The sequence below is a fragment of the Siphateles boraxobius genome, unplaced genomic scaffold (assembly GCF_051911475.1).
Source record: "Siphateles boraxobius isolate OS27281-9 unplaced genomic scaffold, OSU_SipBor_1 12, whole genome shotgun sequence".
Classification (NCBI taxonomy): domain Eukaryota; kingdom Metazoa; phylum Chordata; class Actinopteri; order Cypriniformes; family Leuciscidae; genus Siphateles; species Siphateles boraxobius.
In genome coordinates this window covers 17,081,733-17,101,389 of record NW_027508722.1, presented here as the reverse complement: position 1 = coordinate 17,101,389, position 19,657 = coordinate 17,081,733, and the positions used below count along the sequence as shown (strand labels likewise).

General features: G+C 36.6%; 2 protein-coding genes across 3 annotated transcripts in view; one reads left to right on the top strand and one right to left on the bottom strand.

The window, feature by feature from the left end:
- The window catches only part of mrpl13 (mitochondrial ribosomal protein L13), a 293,506-nt gene that overhangs the window by 13,512 nt on the left and 260,337 nt on the right, over positions 1-19,657 (bottom strand). The window contains exons 2-7 of one of the 2 annotated variants that reach the window (XM_077209645.1): positions 18,259-18,318; positions 17,493-17,616; positions 13,792-13,885; positions 13,510-13,570; positions 10,737-10,823; positions 10,090-10,211 (exon numbers count right to left, since the gene is read on the bottom strand). In XM_077209645.1, the coding sequence (XP_077065760.1) occupies positions 10,090-10,211; positions 10,737-10,823; positions 13,510-13,570; positions 13,792-13,885; positions 17,493-17,616; positions 18,259-18,285 (515 nt within the window). In that variant the 5' untranslated portion in view covers positions 18,286-18,318. The other variant, XM_077209654.1, reaches the window with a different exon arrangement.
- The window catches only part of mtbp (MDM2 binding protein), a 29,459-nt gene continuing 25,889 nt past the window's right edge, over positions 16,088-19,657 (top strand). The window contains exons 1-5 of the mRNA XM_077209554.1: positions 16,088-16,141; positions 17,892-17,962; positions 18,681-18,753; positions 18,880-18,960; positions 19,051-19,124. Coding sequence (XP_077065669.1) covers positions 18,690-18,753; positions 18,880-18,960; positions 19,051-19,124 — 219 coding nt within the window. The 5' untranslated portion in view covers positions 16,088-16,141; positions 17,892-17,962; positions 18,681-18,689. The remainder of the gene's footprint in view (positions 16,142-17,891; positions 17,963-18,680; positions 18,754-18,879; positions 18,961-19,050; positions 19,125-19,657) is intronic.

Below are 19,657 nucleotides of genomic sequence, written 5' to 3'. Positions count from 1 at the left end.
GAAAGACCTACAAACAAACAACAGCTGAAGACAGCTGCAGTTAAGGCCTGGCAAAGCATCACAAAGCAGGAAACCCAGTCTTTGGTGATGTCTATGAGTTCCAGACTTCAAGCAGTCATTGCCTGCAAAGGATTCTCAACAAAATATTAAAAATGAACATTTTATTTATGATTATATTAATTTGTCCAATTACATTTGAGCCCCTGAAAATGGGGGTACTGTGTATAAAAATGGTTGCAGTTCCTAAAATGTTTACTTGATATTTTTGTTCAACCCCTTGAATTAAAGCTGAAAGTCTGCACTTCAAATTCATCTTGATTGTTTCATTTTAATTTTATTCTGGTGGCATACAGAACCAAAAGTATGAAAATTGTGCTTGTGTCCAAATATATATGGACCTAACTGTATATCATCTGTTCAAACTGTTGAGGAAAAAGAGGTTTTGACTCACAAACTTATCAGCCAATCAAATGTTACACAACAAACATCCCCTTGCTTTACTCCAATTTAATTTCAGGAGATCTGACGTCACATTGTCGTCTCCTTCCCACCGATGTTTTAATTACACGCTCCACGTGGCTTCTGCAGTAGAGACCAGCTTGTGTGAAATAACACAATGGAGACAACAAACAAAACACAGCCGGTTGCCGGTCTGGACACCACACAGCCAACATGCAAAGAACCACCACATATACTGCAAGTTTGATCCAGAACCTCAAAGAACAGTCACCAGGACTGGAGCAGGATCAAAAAGCCAACACGATGTGGGAAAAAATTATATTGAAACAACACCTCACCCTTTTTTGATGGAGGCACAACTGCAAAGAACTTTGTACAACATTAGGGTTGGGAAAAGGGCATTTAAAAAATTTAAATGAATGACTGTTTTGTTAATGGCTTTTGCATTCTTTCTAGTGATACATATTGAACAGCGCCGCAACACCACTGATACATTTACAGTGCAAAAGAGCAGTCAGATTACCGAATGAATAAATCTTAGGAGCCTGTTCTTTAAACAATCAATTTTTATGAGCCAGTTCTTTTTAGTGAATCAAAAGCATACAGCGCAACCAGAGAAGTCCGACTCCAGAACAACTGATTCTTATGGGCCGGTTCTTTTTAATGAATCAAAAGCAAATAAAGCAACTGGAGTAGTCAGGTTACTAAACAACTATCTGCTTTTGATGCACAAAAAAAACAGCTCAAAAGAATCAAAGCACCTAATGTAGTATGATTCATGAACAATTCATTCTAATGAACCAGTTCATTTTAATGAATCAAAGGCCATACTGAACAACCAGTGTGATCTGGTTCTTGAACAACTGATTCTTAACAGCTGGTTCAGTAACGTTTTTTTTACCTTGTTCCATGTGTAACATGTACATAACTGTATTAATAACAGTAAATTATGCATAATTACATGCAACCCTAAACCTAACTCTATAATAAGTAAATGTTGTTTATTTTGCTCGGTACTTAAATGTACAATTACATTGGAACAAGGACACCTTAGTCACTCAACCACACACAGCTTTCAACTAACTGTGAGACTTCAATCTGTGTAGTTTCTTACTAGTTGGTCATATGACAACATGTAGTTAAAGACTACATTGTTAAAATAAATCGGAACCAAACTCATTCAATACTTCATGATTTCCTTCCCTATAAATCATGACCTTGAATTGAACATGAGTACTTTAATCATTATTAACAGTAACATATTTTACTATAATATTTAACAGTAACAGATTTGACTATAATATGAGTACTGATTTACAAAGCCCGGACACAAGGAAAATATTAGTGGAAATTGGAAGTATTGCACACCGAAGAAAAGATCATATACACATTTAACAGGCTGAAGAAAATGAGGGTTCAAGTTCTCCACTTCCCACACATAATATAGTGCTCTTGACAGCATTATTATTATTATTTTTTTGGTTGGCTGTTGCTCAAACCAAGGCAAATGAGCCGTTTTAATGTTTGGAGGAGTTCATTCAAGCAAAACACCCCACTGCACATCTCAGGAAATATCAAATAATGTACATAAATTAATAAAGTGACTTATGTACCAGGAAGGGTATGTGTACTTGAAACTGTTATCATCACTCATTATTTGTCAGGTGAAAATAAGTCGCTTGAAAGAGTAATAGCACTCTGCCTTGCCTTAACAAGCAACACTACATATACATCTCCAGTGTACATATTATGGCACAACAAACTGCCTTTGAAATACTGTAACAAATGCTTACCTTTAAATCTAGTGTTTCATTAACTAGACTGTGGTGGCTCGCCATGCCACAGCCGCATTTAAATGCAGAGTGAATCCGCTAAAATATCCCCGATATTATATAACAGTAAAGACTCATACACTGCGGATGCAAGTTCTCATCTTTTTTTTTCTGTAGATCATTACCATGTTGGGCTGTGAGTCTATTTTTCTTGAATGCATCATCCGGGAATGCTTAATATTGGTTTGATTGCTTGTTACATGACAAAATAAATAATTTTTTTCTACCTGATGTCGTAGATTTAATGCGAGAACGGTTTGATTCATGTCTTTATATCAAACAGGTTGGGTCAGGTACGGAATTAAATTAGGGCTGCTGCCGGATAACGGGTCGGGTGTTATGTTAAACCCTCATGCTGTGTTCGTATTCAGTATACACTCATGGTGTTTGAGGGTAGATATGACCCCAAACATTTATAGAGCGATTGTATAAAAACAAATACATTTTAATAATACAATATATTTTTTTCGTTTACTTTTCATCTATACATATGCTTGGTTTAGGGGGACACAAAGTACTGCAAAATTCCTCACCTACACCACTAAACATGCGTATGAAATATAAAATTTAATTTCTGGATATTGATCTAGGTGTTAGAGGCAGAGTTCTGCCATCTGCTTGTTACAGAAAAATCTGTAGGAAATATAGTTTTAGAAAAAAAGGTGTAATTATCATATACATCCAGCAGAGGCCCAAAGAGATCCATTCATTTTTCTGATTGTGACTAACTGCTCTTACTCTTATAATGTATATTTTGTGAATATATAGATTTAAACATTATAAAATACATTAAATAAGTTTGAGGTCTTTTGAAGTGCCCTGTTTTTGCAATAATGCCACAAATTTGCAATAATGCCTCATAAGTTGCCACTCAAACACAAGACTTGATTGTAATCACATATTTATTTCAATAATCCAATTGTATAAAAATAATTAATTTTAGAATAAGTAATTAATTAAAAAAGTAAATAAACCCCCCAAAAAAATCAAAATAAAAATGCCTTATGCTACAGACTTCCTCTCTCTCCTAGCCACATTTGATCTCATACGGCTCATCACCTCAAGTACTCACAAATCAGGCAACCGACTTGACCTCATTTTCACGCGCAACCTAATTGCATCACAGACAACATTTCGGTGAAACCTCTGCACGTTTCAGATCATATCTTATAATCTACACATCACTACCGTGCACTACCAACCCCTCTAGCGGTTACTTTTAGACAAAACCTGCGCTCACTTTCTCCTTCCCATCTTTCTTCTGTTGTTTCATCCTGTCTCCCCTCACCCACGCAATTCTCATCTCTGGATGTGAATAGAGCAATGGACACTTTATGTTCCACTCAGGGCCGGCCCTGGCCAATTTGCTGCCCTAGGCAAGATTTTACCTGGTGCCCCATGCATCACAGCCCATTTCGCCCTGTCATTGTGTTCATGATTATTTATCCAATATATATATATATATATATATATATATATATATATATATATATATATATATATATATATATATATATATATATATGTATATACATACACACACACATTACAGCCTAAACACAAATAGCAAGAGCATTACACCTAGCATTCAAGTCAAGTGCCATTTATTTTTATAGCGATTTTTACAATATAGATTATTTCAAGGCAGATTTACAGCTTTACAGTTTTGTTGCGTTTATAATTTTGTTCAGTATATATAGCCGCTCTGGATAAAACAGTGATGTCCAAATGTCATTCATGCACAAACTATTCATTGAGCGCTAGCAAAAGTGTTTGTTTTGCAGTTGATGGCAGCAATCTTCCACTAAACTATGGCACGTTTCATGTTTTCACCATTGAAACTGCGAAATGTCTTCTTTAATGTTAATTTCACATAAAACGTTGCTACTTTTAATAAACCTGTAGCCTATATAAATATCATTAATAATTTTGGCAAATAAATTAAAAAAAACGCCACATATCCCCCTCAAAACTGCACAACTGTAGAGTAAAACATTAATTAATAAAAGTGATAGTGAATGCGTATAAAAAAACTGACGTGATTGTTGCAAATCACACTGTCTGGGGCCTCTGGAGAACTCAGAACAATTGTTAGCTTAAAGTTTAAGGTAAAAAGAACTGCCATTAAATTATATATCTTACTACTATGCAATTAGATAAACTGTTAATTCATTACAATACCTCTGTCTTTATCCCCTTTTATCCTCTTCTCTTCCGTTTGGCACTGTATATATTGCAGACTATAATGCTAATCTAAAATATGTAATGTAAATTTGGCCATCCGTCACAATCAGGAAACCACCACCTCTTTAACTGCTGAAGACTTAGCAGTCTGTTCTCAGCTCCACACACACACAGGAACTCAGTCCAGCCACATCCACAGCCATAAATCCTCTATCCTCCTCCTCTACACTCACTTCTCTTCTCAAGTGTTCCTACGACCTGCCCTCCAGATCCCATCCCCTCACACCTTCTACAAGACATCTCTCCCACACTTTTACCAGCACTCACACACACATCAACAACATATCTCTCCATACTGGCGTTTTCCCTACCGCATTCAAGCAGGCTCCCCACTGCTTAAACCCACATTAAAGTGTAAATTGCAGGTTATATTTTTCATGAAGATAATGCAATGTGCTTATTAAACATAAAGATAAGAACCGCCCACCATTGTTTTTTATGTTTTTTATACCAAAATGCTGAATATAATATGAAAAGTTGGTACTTTTTACGGTGGTTTTAAGCACTCCCTCTTCCTTCCACTAGGCTGGGCCTGACGTCATAAAAGGGACTCCAAGCCTAGAGTCACCGTTAGTCTGCAAGTAGGCTAGCAGTTATATGGAGACCTAACTCAGCTAGCAAAGATGGTGTTGATGAATGAAATAACTCAATTGTAAACATACACGTGTGCTGGCTTCAAGAGGACCGTGATCCTGCCTGAAATGAGAGTAAGCTATTCGCAAAACAAACGGGTTCAGGCAGCATGCGTCAAAACCAGGATGCTGCGTGAGGCACGTCAGATTTGCCGGTTGCGGGTTGAGCTGCTCCACTAAACTCCAAAACACGTTCACCTCACGGCACCACATACTCTCCAATGCTGATGCTGATTGCCTGTCAAACACAGCAATAGGGACATCGATCTCTTTTTTTCTTTCTGACAATGAGCCGTCAGATTAAATCCTGCAGGTGTCTGCTTTCTCTTTGTCCCTTAAATGAGCGCGGATTTCTAGTGCATTTACTTGAACTTCTTAGGTAATATCTATCAGAATTTAAAATGGACTGAATAAAGCTCTCTACGAACTTGACGTGCAGTGCCGCGCTGACTGACATGGATGAGCATGAATCACTGTCACACACGCTCAGAGCAAATATTGTAAGTTACTGCATGAGAATAATAATGCATCACAATACACGTCTCACGGTTAGTTATGTCTTTTAATTATTATAGTATTTCAAAGGGCAAAAACATGAACTTTAGCGCGACGCCAGTAGCACATTAGCTCCTTAGCCTGAGCAAACTCGATCATGTCGAGCTAGGCGGGCATAGTTTCAGCATCCAGGCCCCTCAACTCCACCCACGTCCCACCTTTTTGCCCATTTTCATTTACCCGGGAGTGAAGCAGAGTGATGCGCTTCCAAGATGGTGACGGCCGACTCCGCCCACTTTAGGGTTCAAAAACGCTCTTCAGAAACCTACGGGTGACGTCATGGACACTACGTCCATATTTTTTTTTACAGTCTATGGTTGCTACTCCCTCTTATGACGTCATCACCCAGTTACGGTAAAAAACATGCTACCTTTGAAGGAACCCCAATAAATGTTATTTTTAACTCATTTTAAGACAGAAATGTTTATACATATTGAGCACTTTAATTTACACATTAATTGGTTGTGGTGGTTAACCTGCAATTTACACTTTAAATACGTCACTTGTAGAGTTACAGACCTGTCTCTCTCTTACCATTCATAGCGAAAAAACTTGATACCTGGTTGAAAACCACTCGTTCGTCTTTCCTCTCACAGAATAACCAGCTGGACATTAACCAATCTGGTTTCAAGACCGGCCATTCAACCAAGACTGCATTACTGTTGGCCACTGAAGCTCTAAGGATTGCAAAAGCTGATTCCAAATCATCAGTTTTCGTCCTCTTGGATCTATCTGGTGCCTTTGACATTGTGAAGCATCACCCTCTAATCACTGGGCATCACAGGGATTACACTTTACTGGTTTGAATCCTATCTCACAGGTAGGTCTTTCAGGGTTGCCTGGAGAGGGGAGGTATCCAAAGCACATCAACTGATCACTGGGGTTCCTCAGGGTTCAGTTCTTGGACCCCCCTCTTCTCCATATACACTAAATTACTGGGAGCCATCATATAGGCCCATGGTTTATCCAGTGCTATGCTGATGACACACAGCTCTTCCTCTCATTTCAACCAGAAGATCCCACAGTAGCTGCAAGAATCTCAAGCTGTCTGGCGGACATCTCGACATGGATAAAGATCATCACCTGCAGCTCAACCTGGCAAAGACTGAGCTTCTCGTCTTCCTTGCCAATCCGACTCTACAGCATGATTTCACCATCCAGCTAGGTTCACCATCACATATTACCCCATCAAGGTCAGTCAGAAATCTTGGAGTAACCTTTGATTACCAGCTAACCTTCAAAGACCACATTGCAAAGACAGCTCGGTAATGCAGGTTTGCACTACACAACATCAGGAAGATCAGGCCTTTTCTAACTATGCATGCAACACAGCTAGTTGTCCAGGCCCTGGTCATTTCTAGGCTTAATTACTGCAATGCCCTTCTCACTGGACTTCCATCATGTGCAATTAAACCTCTACAAATTATGCAGAACACTACAGCACGTCTTGTCTTCAACAAGCCCAAAAGGGCCCACGTCACTCCTCTGTTCATCTCTCTGCACTGGCCACCACTCGCTACTTGCATCAAGTTCAAGGCATTGACACTTGCTTACAGATCTACCACAGGCTCAGCCTCTCCTTCTACCACTCGCTCTTACGAGTCTACATCCCTACCAGAAGTCTATGATCGGTAAATGAGCGACGACTAGTGGTACCATCACTGTAAGGCACAAAATCACTCTCCAGAGGATTTTCGTTCACGTTTTCCACCAGCAAAGAACCATCTCCCCGCCTTCATACGGAATGCAGGATCCCTGACAATATTCAAAAGACAGCTGGAAACTCATATCTTCCGTGAGCACTTAACCTCATTAAAAAAAAAAATTCTATGTTCTATTCTAGCTTATGCTACTCTAAGCAATGTCTGAAATGTTGTATTTTGAGCTCGTTTTGTGTTTGTTTGCCTCTTCACTATGGCAACATTGCTTACTGCTGTAGTATTCCTCATTTGTAAGTAGCTTTGGATAAAAGCGTCTGCAAAATGAATAAATGTATAAATGTAAACGCAAAACACCAGTGTGAATGTAGACTGAGACTCTTTATCGCAACTAAAAAGAGGGTTGAGTCTACTTTAGGTTCTGGTATAAGTTAATTACCTTTTTCTTTGTTCAATTTGCACACTGAACATGGGTTTGAGCTCTTAATTTTTAACTCTCAAAGTGCACCGGATTGATGAATTGGGGGTGGGGGGTCATGCCACCAGACCATCCTAGAGGGACAGAGGTCCATCCCTCATAGTCTCACAAAATCCTGTGGAAAACACTGAAATCTGACAGAGGAAGAGTACCATCACTTGACTTTCGGTGTCCAGTGATTTAACACTAAAGTAATATCAAATCTACAGAATATCAGAGTGTGTAAATCTCCTTGAGCTGAAGCTCAAAGCTCCTCACAGCCGCACCACACCTATAGCATTTGATTCTGACTGTTATCATCTGTTTTTATACCTCCCACAATGAGACTGCAGTTTTCAAACCGCAATACCATCCACAGGAGCTATAAAGCCATTTAATTTCATACCTTGAGATTCATCTGACCACACTTGCATGATAACGATTGTAATGAAATCATAAGTCACCTATGCTATGCAAATAAAAATTCAATAAAGGCTGTTCAGTCATACAATATCATTTGGAAAACAAATCCAAACCTTGCATTAAAAAGGTTGCATTGTCCCCCCCCCCCTAAAAATTGAGCTACTATCCAAAAACTTTTGTCTACCAAGTCCAGAAGTAATACAGCCAGGGGAAGATGTGCTGTGTGAATGAAATACTCAGGATGGGAAACTTTATGGTCTATAGTTGGGGGACAATCTGCACAGATGTAAAGATTTTATGAGGTGTTCAATAGCGGTACAGCAGCGGTGACAATCTCAAGTGATATAAAATGTCTTGGAGGATCTTGTGTGTGCAGCCTAACAAGGCAGAGAAGTATCTCAGGGGGCATGCATGTCAAACAAAACACTTGACCTCTAAAACAAGACTTGACCTTTTTTTTTTTTTTGCATGTGTACATGCAACCCAGGGGATACTTGATCTTGATTTTTGTAAAAGATTTTGCTTAGTTAAACATTTTTAACAAATGATACTCCAGCAGTCAATATTTTGAAATAAATACGCTTTAATGTTTTTAAAGGAAGTCTCTTATGCTCACCAAAATCCAGTAAAAATCGTAATATTGTGAATATTATTACAATTTAAAATAACTTTTCTATTTGAATACATTTTTAAAGGTATTTTGTTCTGTGATGGCTGAACTGAATTTTCAGCTTTATTACTCCAGTTTTCTGTCACATGATCCTTCAGAAATCATTCTAATATGCCGATTTGGTGCTCAAGAAATATTTCGTATTATTATTATTATCAACGTTGAAAACAGTTGTGCTAATTAAAGGGATACTTCACCCAAAAATGTTGTCATTACTAACTCACACTCAAGTTGTTCCAAACCTGTATGAGTGTCTTTCTTCTGTTTAACACAAAAAATATATTTTAAAGAATATTCGTAATCAAACATTTGATGGCACCCATTGACTTCCATAGTAGGGAAAAAAATACTAAGAAAATCAATGGCTACTGTCAACTGTCTGCTTGCTTACCAACATTCTTGAAAATTTCTTCTTTTGTGTTCAACAGAAGAAAGAAACTCATACAGGTTTGGAACAACATGAGAGTGAGTATATGATGACAGAATGTTTATCTATGGGTTAACTATCCCTTTAAAATTTTGGTGGAAACCATGATACTTTTTTTCAGAATTCTCGATGAATAGAAAGTTCAAAAGAACAACATTTCTTTAAAATAGAAATCTTTTATATCATTTTAAGGTGTCTTTCCTGTTACTTCTGATTAATTGAATCCATCCTTACTGAATAAAAATATTAATTTCTTTAAAATATATAAATATTATGGACCTCAAACTTTTGAACAGTATATATAAAGTTTCAATAATATTGAATTATAATAGATAATGATTAATGATATCCGGAATATTACTGGTGTCAATAAAGAGGTACTTTGACCTCGTTGATTGAGGGTACAAAAATAAAAATAAAAAAGTTGAAAAACACTTTTATAAAAAAATAACTGCCAGTCTACTATATTATAAGACAAGCAGCTTAGCAATTGTGTAAAATTAGTGTGCAATTAAAAATGTTTCCCACTGTGACCTCACAGGCGTTGTGTGATTGGCTGGTCTCCGAGCCAGTGCCTCAGCTCTCATAAATCTGATTGGATGTCTGCAGTGTGGGGACCAGCAGAGCAGCCATCCAGAAAAGTGCAGCTTCACATACGGATTATTAAACAAAGAAATATTGTAGAGCAGAAACAAAGGGGCTAAGAAAGACAAAAAAAAAAAAAAAACTCACGGGGTCCAAAGCATGGGGAAAGTGTCCCGCTCCTCCTGTGTGTACTCGCTGAGCTTGCGTGGAATCTCTCTGGGTTGAGGAAGTTCCTCTGTAAGGTTCTTCAGAATATCCTCAGGAAGGACCTAACATGGGACACACAGTGAGAACACATTTTATCATTGCACACACACACTGCTGTAACAAAAATGACTGCAGAAATACAATCAGAGACAGGTGTGTGACTGGATCCTGTCTATAATTACACTAGGGTTTTGTAAGTCAATTACACAGACAATGCTGATTTACTACTTTCTCTATTGTAACCAAACCTTAGGTGTTTTTTAAATAAGATTTTTATAGTTCAATTATAATATATATATATATATATATATATATATATATATATATATATATATATATATATATATATACAGTATTAAAACAAAACTTAATTAATTGTGCAGCAAGGTATTACCATCATGTTATTTTTCTATTTTTGCAGCTGTAGAAAACATGTTGTGCTGTATAATGTAGCTTCTTAATCGAATACATCCCATCCTCCACTGAAACATTCATCAAACACACTGACATGTTTCTCCTTCCCAAACATGTCAGGCTTTGGACAGAGCATCAATGAACATAAATCAGAGCATCAACTGAGAGCTTACATCATCTGGGAAGAGGTGAAGCCGTTGCATCATGGTCCTTCTGGTGAGGTTTTTGGGAAGCATCCCGTAAACAGCCAGTTTAATGATCTGTGGAGCAAAAAGAAAAAAGGGGGGCAGAGATTTGGATTTTAGTCAATCTCTCTCTAAAGAATACATGTGGAGATTTCTGCCTTTTTATTCTCAAAACAAAATAAATAAATAATTAAATAAAATCATTATACACATAAAATTATGTCATCTGGGTTTTTTTTTAAAGAAAATGATACATGTGTATAGACATATTTACAAATACATACAAAGTTTTTATATTGCAGCCTTATGCTAACCTGCTTTAAATAACTTTCTTTACATCAATCTACATTTCATACACCATAATTGCAAGGCAAAAAATAGATTTTTGAAGACTCATGCAATGCATTTTATTTTTAATACATTTTCTAAGGTTATCACAAATCAAATTTTTTGCTTTGTCATTATGGTGTACAGAGTGTAAGTTGACGTAAAAAAAGGAAAAAAAGAAAAAGAAATTTAAAGCAGGTTAGCATGAGGCTGCAGCATAACAAAATGTGAAATAAATGAAGGGGTACGAATACATGTTTTTGCGAGGTGGTATTTTTACACAACCAAAAAGTAAAAGCCAATCATGCCTGTCAAATTTGAAATTCAAATATTCTAAGCAAATGCAATGGTAAAAAAACAAACAAAAACAGTTCCTTTGCTACCAAACCATATGAATTCACAAGTGAGTGACCGTTTTTAACCGTCATCCAACCATCCACCAACCCAACCCCATCATTCTTTCGTCAAGACATTAATCAGGGATTTTTTTTCTGCTCTCTTCTGACTGGTAGATGTTTTGATGGATGAAAGCTGTATAAGGGAGTAATCGCTCTTCACAACTCCGTCACCTTCCTCTGATCATTATCCACAATTATCTCCGATACATTCCCCCCTCGACTTGAATAACTCAGCTCAAGTCGAGCATTCATCTTGTTAATGACAGAGAATGAGCAGAGCGCTGGAGGGCGGCAGCCGGCTGAATTTGAGTTTGAGTGCAGCACCTACACACAACTACTCTTCTTCAGGTGTGTTATCAGTAACAGCCCACAGGAAAAAACCCATTCAGGGTCAACAGCTTGTGTGCCTGGACTATGGATGTGCTCTGAATGTCTTTCACAGTGGGAAGTAACGGTCAAGGTTACTTTTAGGAGGTGAACAACAGCAGAGAGAGATGGGATATGCACTCTGCATCTCACATAAAAGTTGAACAAAGAAAGAAGGTGGTCAAATCAAGCGGCAACCTTCCGATATCTCTCTTGAATCCAAAACAGAAGTGACTTAAACTGCAATTCATCGACTGGCTGCTAGAGACAGGCTCCAAAAGAGAGTAAATCCCATATACCCCCAATGTTAAAATGCCCAAATTTACAGCAGAAAAAAAAATATTTTTACAGCCTGGTACAAAAAGTGTTTTTTGTCTATACAGCTAATTGTGCCCTTCATGACAACTGTGAGGGGGGTGAATTTTTTTATAACTCATCTGTTTAAATTATATTAAGCCTTAAAGTTCTGCATAATGAAGGGCGTGGCCACTTGAGTGACACGTGGATTTCCGTTTGTCTGCTGTCTGTTAGCCGTCACGTTACCTCAGCTAAACCCCGCCTCTTCGGACATTTTCGGTTATCCCGGGAGCTGGCGGCAGCCGTCTCCGCCCACTTTGGACTTTAAAAATGCTCTTCAGAAAGCTACTGGTGACGTCACAGACACTACATCCATATTTTTTTAAAGTCTATGGGTCCAATTTAAGAAATGCATTAGCAACTAATAAGCACAGATGCATTTCCCCCACTACAGTGGTGAAAAATACCTCTAATATCATTTTCAGTCTTTTCCTTCCTCAACATAGAACACAATCACAAGCCAAACACAAACTTTTATCACCTGCATGTGTAAGAAAAATGTGTGATAACCACCATGCCACATCTCTTGGAATATCATCATAAAAGTAACACATTGAAATAAACATGGTATTTTGAAGTAGCAGTACTGAAATAGTATTTTCTTATAAAACGATCTCAAATAATCATCGTTTCATTTAAAACCTTGAAAAATAATGTTTCTAGACAGTACAGAGCACTCCAGCTTCATTCAATGCAAGAATATAGCGTGAAGATTTAAAGCCGCTTGAGATTTGTTTTTCTTTAAAAACCGGAGGGTGTGATTCACAGCGAGGGCTGTTTTTCAATCCAGGCGCGTCAGCGGCAGGTGACACTTGTAGAGGTGTATATTAGAAGCAGACAGGCCAGGAAAGACGGCTGTTTTAATAACGTCGAGGTGTTTGAGCCTTGAAAGAGCACTCTGACGTTGAGAAAACTATTTCTTAGTTGGGTGAAGGAAAGACTGGGAAAAGAGTAGGAGAGATAAGCACTAAAAGAATGATGGAGAACTGAGCAATATGGGATTTGTTCTGCATTTATTATTCAAATGTGTGTCAGGCTGATTGTGAGAGAATATTTCACTCTGCGACTGCCACTATCTGCAATTATTAAAAAAACATTTGGGCATTATTTACATAAATTAATAAATGAAGTCGATTTTCACCTCCCTCAAAGGTGCAAGCAATTTGAATTATATTATAAACAGGTTTGAACCAGTGGCAGGTTTGAGTGACATGGGGATGCTGACATGCTGTTTTTGTAGAAATCACTGAAAAATTGAATTTGTCACAGAGAAATGTCCTGTTCAAAAGTCACATTTAGAGAAGGATACTTACAGCTGTTGGGTCTTTTTTGTGCATTTGGGCTGCAGTGAGCTGTTTGAATGATCCAGGGTAACTGTGGGATGAAAAAGTAGATAAGTCACAGTCCAAACATTTTGGAAAGCAGCATATTGTTTCTATTACATGCAGCATGCATACAGTAAATCATGTGGCTGAAGTGGTTCTGTTCTCAAATTTCCTTTTTTTTGTCCTTGTCAGCACAAAGAAAAAACAACCAAGAGCAGGGCCTAAATGAAAGATTTTTTTTTTTTAAGTATAGGAGAGAGCTCCGTTTACCCAGTGTGAGACGAATACACTTTCTGTTCCCATTTATTTCCAGAGAAGGCGATGTGTCTGGTGTTCATGACCACCACATGATCTCCAATATCACCTGGGAACAAGACATACGTATGTGATAAATCTGCACATTCAGCTTGAACTCTTGATATTAGCCCCTGCTGAGGAAACACTTTGCAATATTGAAATTTAAGGATGTCAACTGTCCTGTAACTTACCAGCTAACCATGCATTATATAATGACATTGTTTTAATATATTACTATTATCAATATAAATACAGTAATGGTCAGAATTATTGGCACCCCGGGTAAATATGATCAAAGAGGGCTGTGAAAATAAATCTGTATTGTTTATCCTTTTGTTATTTCATTTAAAAACAATTACATTTCATTGTAGTTAAAGGACTGAAAGTGTGAATTTATGAAATAAAAGTTATTCAAAACACATTGGGCACTATTATTGACAAGTAAAAAAATATATTTTCCCATATACATTTACATTTTTAGCACACAAGAGTGACTAGGATCCTGAAATTGTCCAGCCGGCCATTTCACATTAGTATACATATGAGGAAATACAAAGGCCAAATTCCCTTAAACATCCATTACAATGAGTGAAACCAAAGAATATAGTTCTGATGTGCAGCATAAGATTGTTGAGCCTCACAAAATAGAAGTGGCTGTAAGAAAATAGCTAGCACACACACACACACACTCTTATTTATTAATAAATGAGTAGGCTCAATTGCATACTAGTTTTTGCCTGATATTGAGATTGTCATTGAATATTGTAGCATTTCACTGGTACTTTTTATTGCCTACTGAAAATTTGGTATCATGATATTAATACATTTATTTGTAATCATTGGCAAATAAATTATGTATACAAAATCCTTGAGTCAAGACCTAAAATTTCCCATGCGGTGGCAGCAAACCTTATAGGACTTATTAATGGGATGGGAGCATTCATGTTTTTGAAATAAGGTGAAAAACAGGGGCTACACGAATCCAATGTACCACTGAATTGTTATTTAATATGTACACACAGGTGTAACTGAGCAACTGAAAAAAAATCTAGCCAAAAACAAAAAAACTATTCCTTTAAACCTAGTAAATGAAAACACGGCCCCTCCTTCCTCCGGCAGAATAACTGCACAGCCTGGAATTTTCATCTCTCGCCCTGTTATGCTCATTCATCTATCCGAGAGTGAAAGTTTCATTAAAAACTCCCAGCATGTCTCAGGAAGGAAGCACCATCAGCAGGGCGGGAGTGGAGGGTGTTCTCAGTCTGAGTGAGCGTGCAGCTCCAGACTAATGGATCAATTCCAGAGGCTGTCGGAGTCAGAAGTCAGGACACCTTACATCTCTCTGGAATTAGCTGCCACACGAGCAGCTTTTCACATTCAGATCAAGGGAAGAACTGTAATTCCCTGTCATGAATGTGTGAGAATAAATCTTGATCACAGCTGTCAGCTTCGGAGTATAGTTTTGAAGCATGTTTAGTCTTACAATTTAAACATTTTGATTAAAGATTCAGTCTTTCGTGTTACATAAATTATCATAATGATCACTGTACTTAGTCTGTGTCTGTTAAGACAAACAAATGTAGCATAAAATAATAATAAAAAGTTTTATTTATATAGCGCCTTTCCAGGGCTCAAGGACGCTTAACAATGAACAAGCAACAACATATACAAATATATGTATCTATATATATATATATATATATATAGTATATATAGTATAAGCTAGTTGCCAAAGCAACATTTTCATTTAGTTTAACTTGATGTACTAAAATAACTTAAAGTGTTTTGTGTTTTTCTCATTTTTATAAAAATAAATATCTAAATATTTTTTTCTTAATTTTTATTTTAGTTTAAGTAAAATTAAAATGAAAATACAAGAAAAGAACTATAATAGTAACATAAGGATGCTAAAATAACACTGCTGGACTAGACGTGTTTTGGTTGCAAAGAGCAGCACTGCCACTATATTAAAACGTGATTGTTTACTTCCATCTAGTGGCCATTGGGGGACTACACATTCTCAGATGGCCACAATTATTGAATCAGCGCTGCCATGTTTCACCTGAGCTGGGACGTAAAGAGAGAGTATGGCAAGCCGTTTTGACTTTTATTCATTTCCAGGATTTTTATTTGTGATATTATCAACAATTGAATTTTCACTAAAATGTACTCTTGATATCAGGAATAACTAGTGATAATACAATTGACCTATGGTTAAGCCACGCCCGCAAACGCGATGAGCCAATCACAGTGCGCATAGCTATCCCATACACTCGGACATTCTCTGCTTCCTCGTCCATTGAAATGCATTGCAGTTAGTCAGGTTTCATTCGTTTTTATATGTTTTTTCTTGTCCTTCTAAGTTTAAAATGGTCAAACGGTGTGCATGGAGTACATGCAACTCTGACACTAGGTATCCCGAGAGGCTGGGCGACGGTGTATATTTTTTACCCTTTCCCAAGCCACATCTCAACCGAAATAATTGTCTGGATTAAGTTATGGTAGACCACAACACCAACTAAACGTGGATAAATTAAACAAGGATGTCTACATCTGTTCTAAGATAAGTCAACAACTTATTTGAACATTATATTTTACATATCTAACGTAACGTTAGCCTAACATTATAAAACGTTAACGTTAGCTTCTAGCTGCGTTGTACATCATGTCACTTAGCTTCATTAACGTATCTGTAAATAACCGAGATAACAAATGTTAGCAATGTTGTGCTGAATGATTCATGTAAATACTGTAGCACCAAACTAACGGAGAGGTACTCTTGGTAAAGAAGCATGGTAAAAAGGCTTGTCCTGGAAACGTATGCAACTTAGACCTCTACATATTTAATTTGATCATGAACCATTAATTAAATATTAAAGCACAATATTTTAGACAACTTTTTAACCAAAAAATATATCTATATAATCTTTCTGTCTCCAAAAATCATCAATTGCCTCCTGTGAAATGTCTCCTGCTGTCAAAGCTGCCATAGCGCCTGTCACCGAAAGTTGACTGTTTGTCCGAGTGAGTGGAGGGGGCGTGGCTTAGCCACAGGTCAATTAGAGATATCAAGAATTATAGTTTGTACTAGTTGAATTTTAATTCTTGATATCAAGTATTTGTATTTCTGCGAGTGATGACGTTGAGGATATAATAATGTCATGTATCGGAACAACGTCATTTTCAAAAGCTCAACTTTGACTATTTTTGCTGTTTTGACACACGTATTGATTTTATTGTAGGAGTTGATGAAACAAAAAAAGTGTTAAATAACCTCAAAAATATTTCTGGCTCAAGTTTAACATGAGTTCCTCCATTTCCAGCTAGGTTTATTAATTATAACCTCATTTAACACTCCATTTTCACTAGTTTTAGTGTGAAGTTTGACTTTGTGTTTGTTCTTGATATCAATAATTAGCCTAACATTTTTTACTAGTGGAAACATAATTCCTGATATATAAAAATTGCCATTATTACTAGTAGAAATGTAATTCCTGATTTCAAGAATAAGCATTTTTAACTAGTGAAAATGTAATTGTTGATATCAAGAATTTGTATTTCTGCGAGTGATGACATTGTTGATATTAAGAATTAATATTCTGGGAAAGAATAGAAGTCAAAATGGCTTGCCATAAGAGAGACTTTCGTTTATTTTAGTAGACAGATTTACTCACTCAGTGGATGGTAAATGGGTTTATGCTTCCCTTGAAGCCGCACTGAGCACATAGAGGCGATCTTTCCTGGAGGCTGCATCCGACCGTCTATTAGGAGCCAGGATCTTGCAAAGGTCGCCCATTGCTTGTGGGAAAAAGAGAAAATTATTTATGCAATGCAAGCTGCTTTTTTGTTTACTGAACATAATTAGCTCCCTATTTAGCTATAAATAATAATAATAATAATAATAGTTCGATTGAAATAAGATTAATCCTTATGGCATCTATCGTACGAGGAACATTTTATGCAGAATGACAGCTCAGTCAGTCACAGCGTTCACTTTAATTGTATGGAAAATAAGATGCAATGAACATAACATCATAACCTTCCCATAAGATATCTTCTTTTGTGATCCACAGAATAAACAAAATCACACGGACTTGAAACAACATGAAGGCGAGAAATAATGCTTTTCATTTTTAGGTAAACTGTATCCTTATCCTGTCATCTGATGCTTTAGCAGCACACATTTATCACACTCATCTAACGTTATCCTCACTCATTTCCAAGAACGGTACACTACAGAGATCTAATTTATTAAGGTATCCAAATAGATCCATGCACATATGCAGACATTAGACATAACGTTATCTCTTTGACAATAAGCTTGTTGACGAACAAGCTCGATATAAATATCACGCTTTCCATTCAATAAGCATTGGCTGACAGCGCAGTATCTTTATAAATGACAGCGGGCCAGCATGACAGAAAGTAATAACAGCTTACCTGGGCTGATCTAGAAAAACTAGACATTTTACAAAAGCATTAGAAACAAATTACAACATTGACCTCAATGTGGCTGTAGTAGTACAGCAGCAATTTTCGTCCCCCACAACCAACAGGCTAAATATGTCGTTCCTATTTCTATGGCCATGAATGTATGCTCTAAGATACAATGTTCTACTTTGCTTATGTAATTTAAATAAGTATATATAATTATATAATGTAATGTTTAATTAGCCACTATCACCACGTATTGTTATTTATAACCGTGTTTTATTCTGTTCCTACCGACTGTATTTTTTGGGAGCGCGTGCGTCATCGCAGCGTCATCTTGAAACGTCCGTGTTGATTGTGAACGCGCGTAAATTTGTTTTTGTGTGCTGAAGTCTGTAACAAGTCAGCATTATTTTACATGAACACAACAGCATACAGCTATGGACAGATACGTGCTAGTTGTAATAATCAATCTAGAGCCGAAGAGAGATTGCTCTTTCAACGGTAAGAGGCTTATTTAATGATGATAAAAAAATAATGTCACGTAACTTAACGTTACGTCATTTTCAAAAGCTCAGCATTGATTATCTGTTGCTGTTTTGACACGTAACGTTATTGATTTTATTGTAGGTGTTGATGAAACAAAAAAATTGTTTGATAACCTCAAAAGTATCTCTGGCTCGAGTTCAACACGAGTTCCTCTATTTCCAGGTAGGTTTATTAACTATAACCTAATTTGCCATTCCATTTTCACCCATTTTAGTGTGAAGTTTGACTTTGTGATTGTTTAAATCTATTTAGCCTGCTCTCTGAGTGGTAGTCCTGCTCCACAGAGATGGTATTTTGCCATTCAAGCCAGTTATGGTACAACACAGGTAATTTACATATGTATATTTGATTCTTTCACTTTAGATTAATTACAAGTCTTATAAATTGGTTGGGACCATAGACTGTAAAAAAAGACAAACTAGATTACAAAGTGATAATGTAGTATAGTGTAGTATAGTATTTTCAAACTGGGGTCCATGGAAATGTTTAGAGAAAAGTTGTTAAAAAAGTGTAAACATAAATCGTTTTAAATAAGTTAGTAAATAAATAGAAATTAGATATAAATAAATATTAATAAATATTAAAATAAATAAACCGATAGATACATTAAAATGAGTATATAATAAAAAAGTATTAAAATAAATATTATATCTAACAACACGGTACTGAAGTGTGTAGAGAATAGAAAAAAATAACTTGGAAGAAACTAAATATTTTCAAAACAATATTTTAATTTAATATAGAGAATAGTATTACACCTATTTAAATTAGTTTAAATTGTTTCTTTATACATTAAAATACATACTTTAAAATGGGGTCTCTTGCATAAGGATGATCATATTTGGTCATATCATGGCAT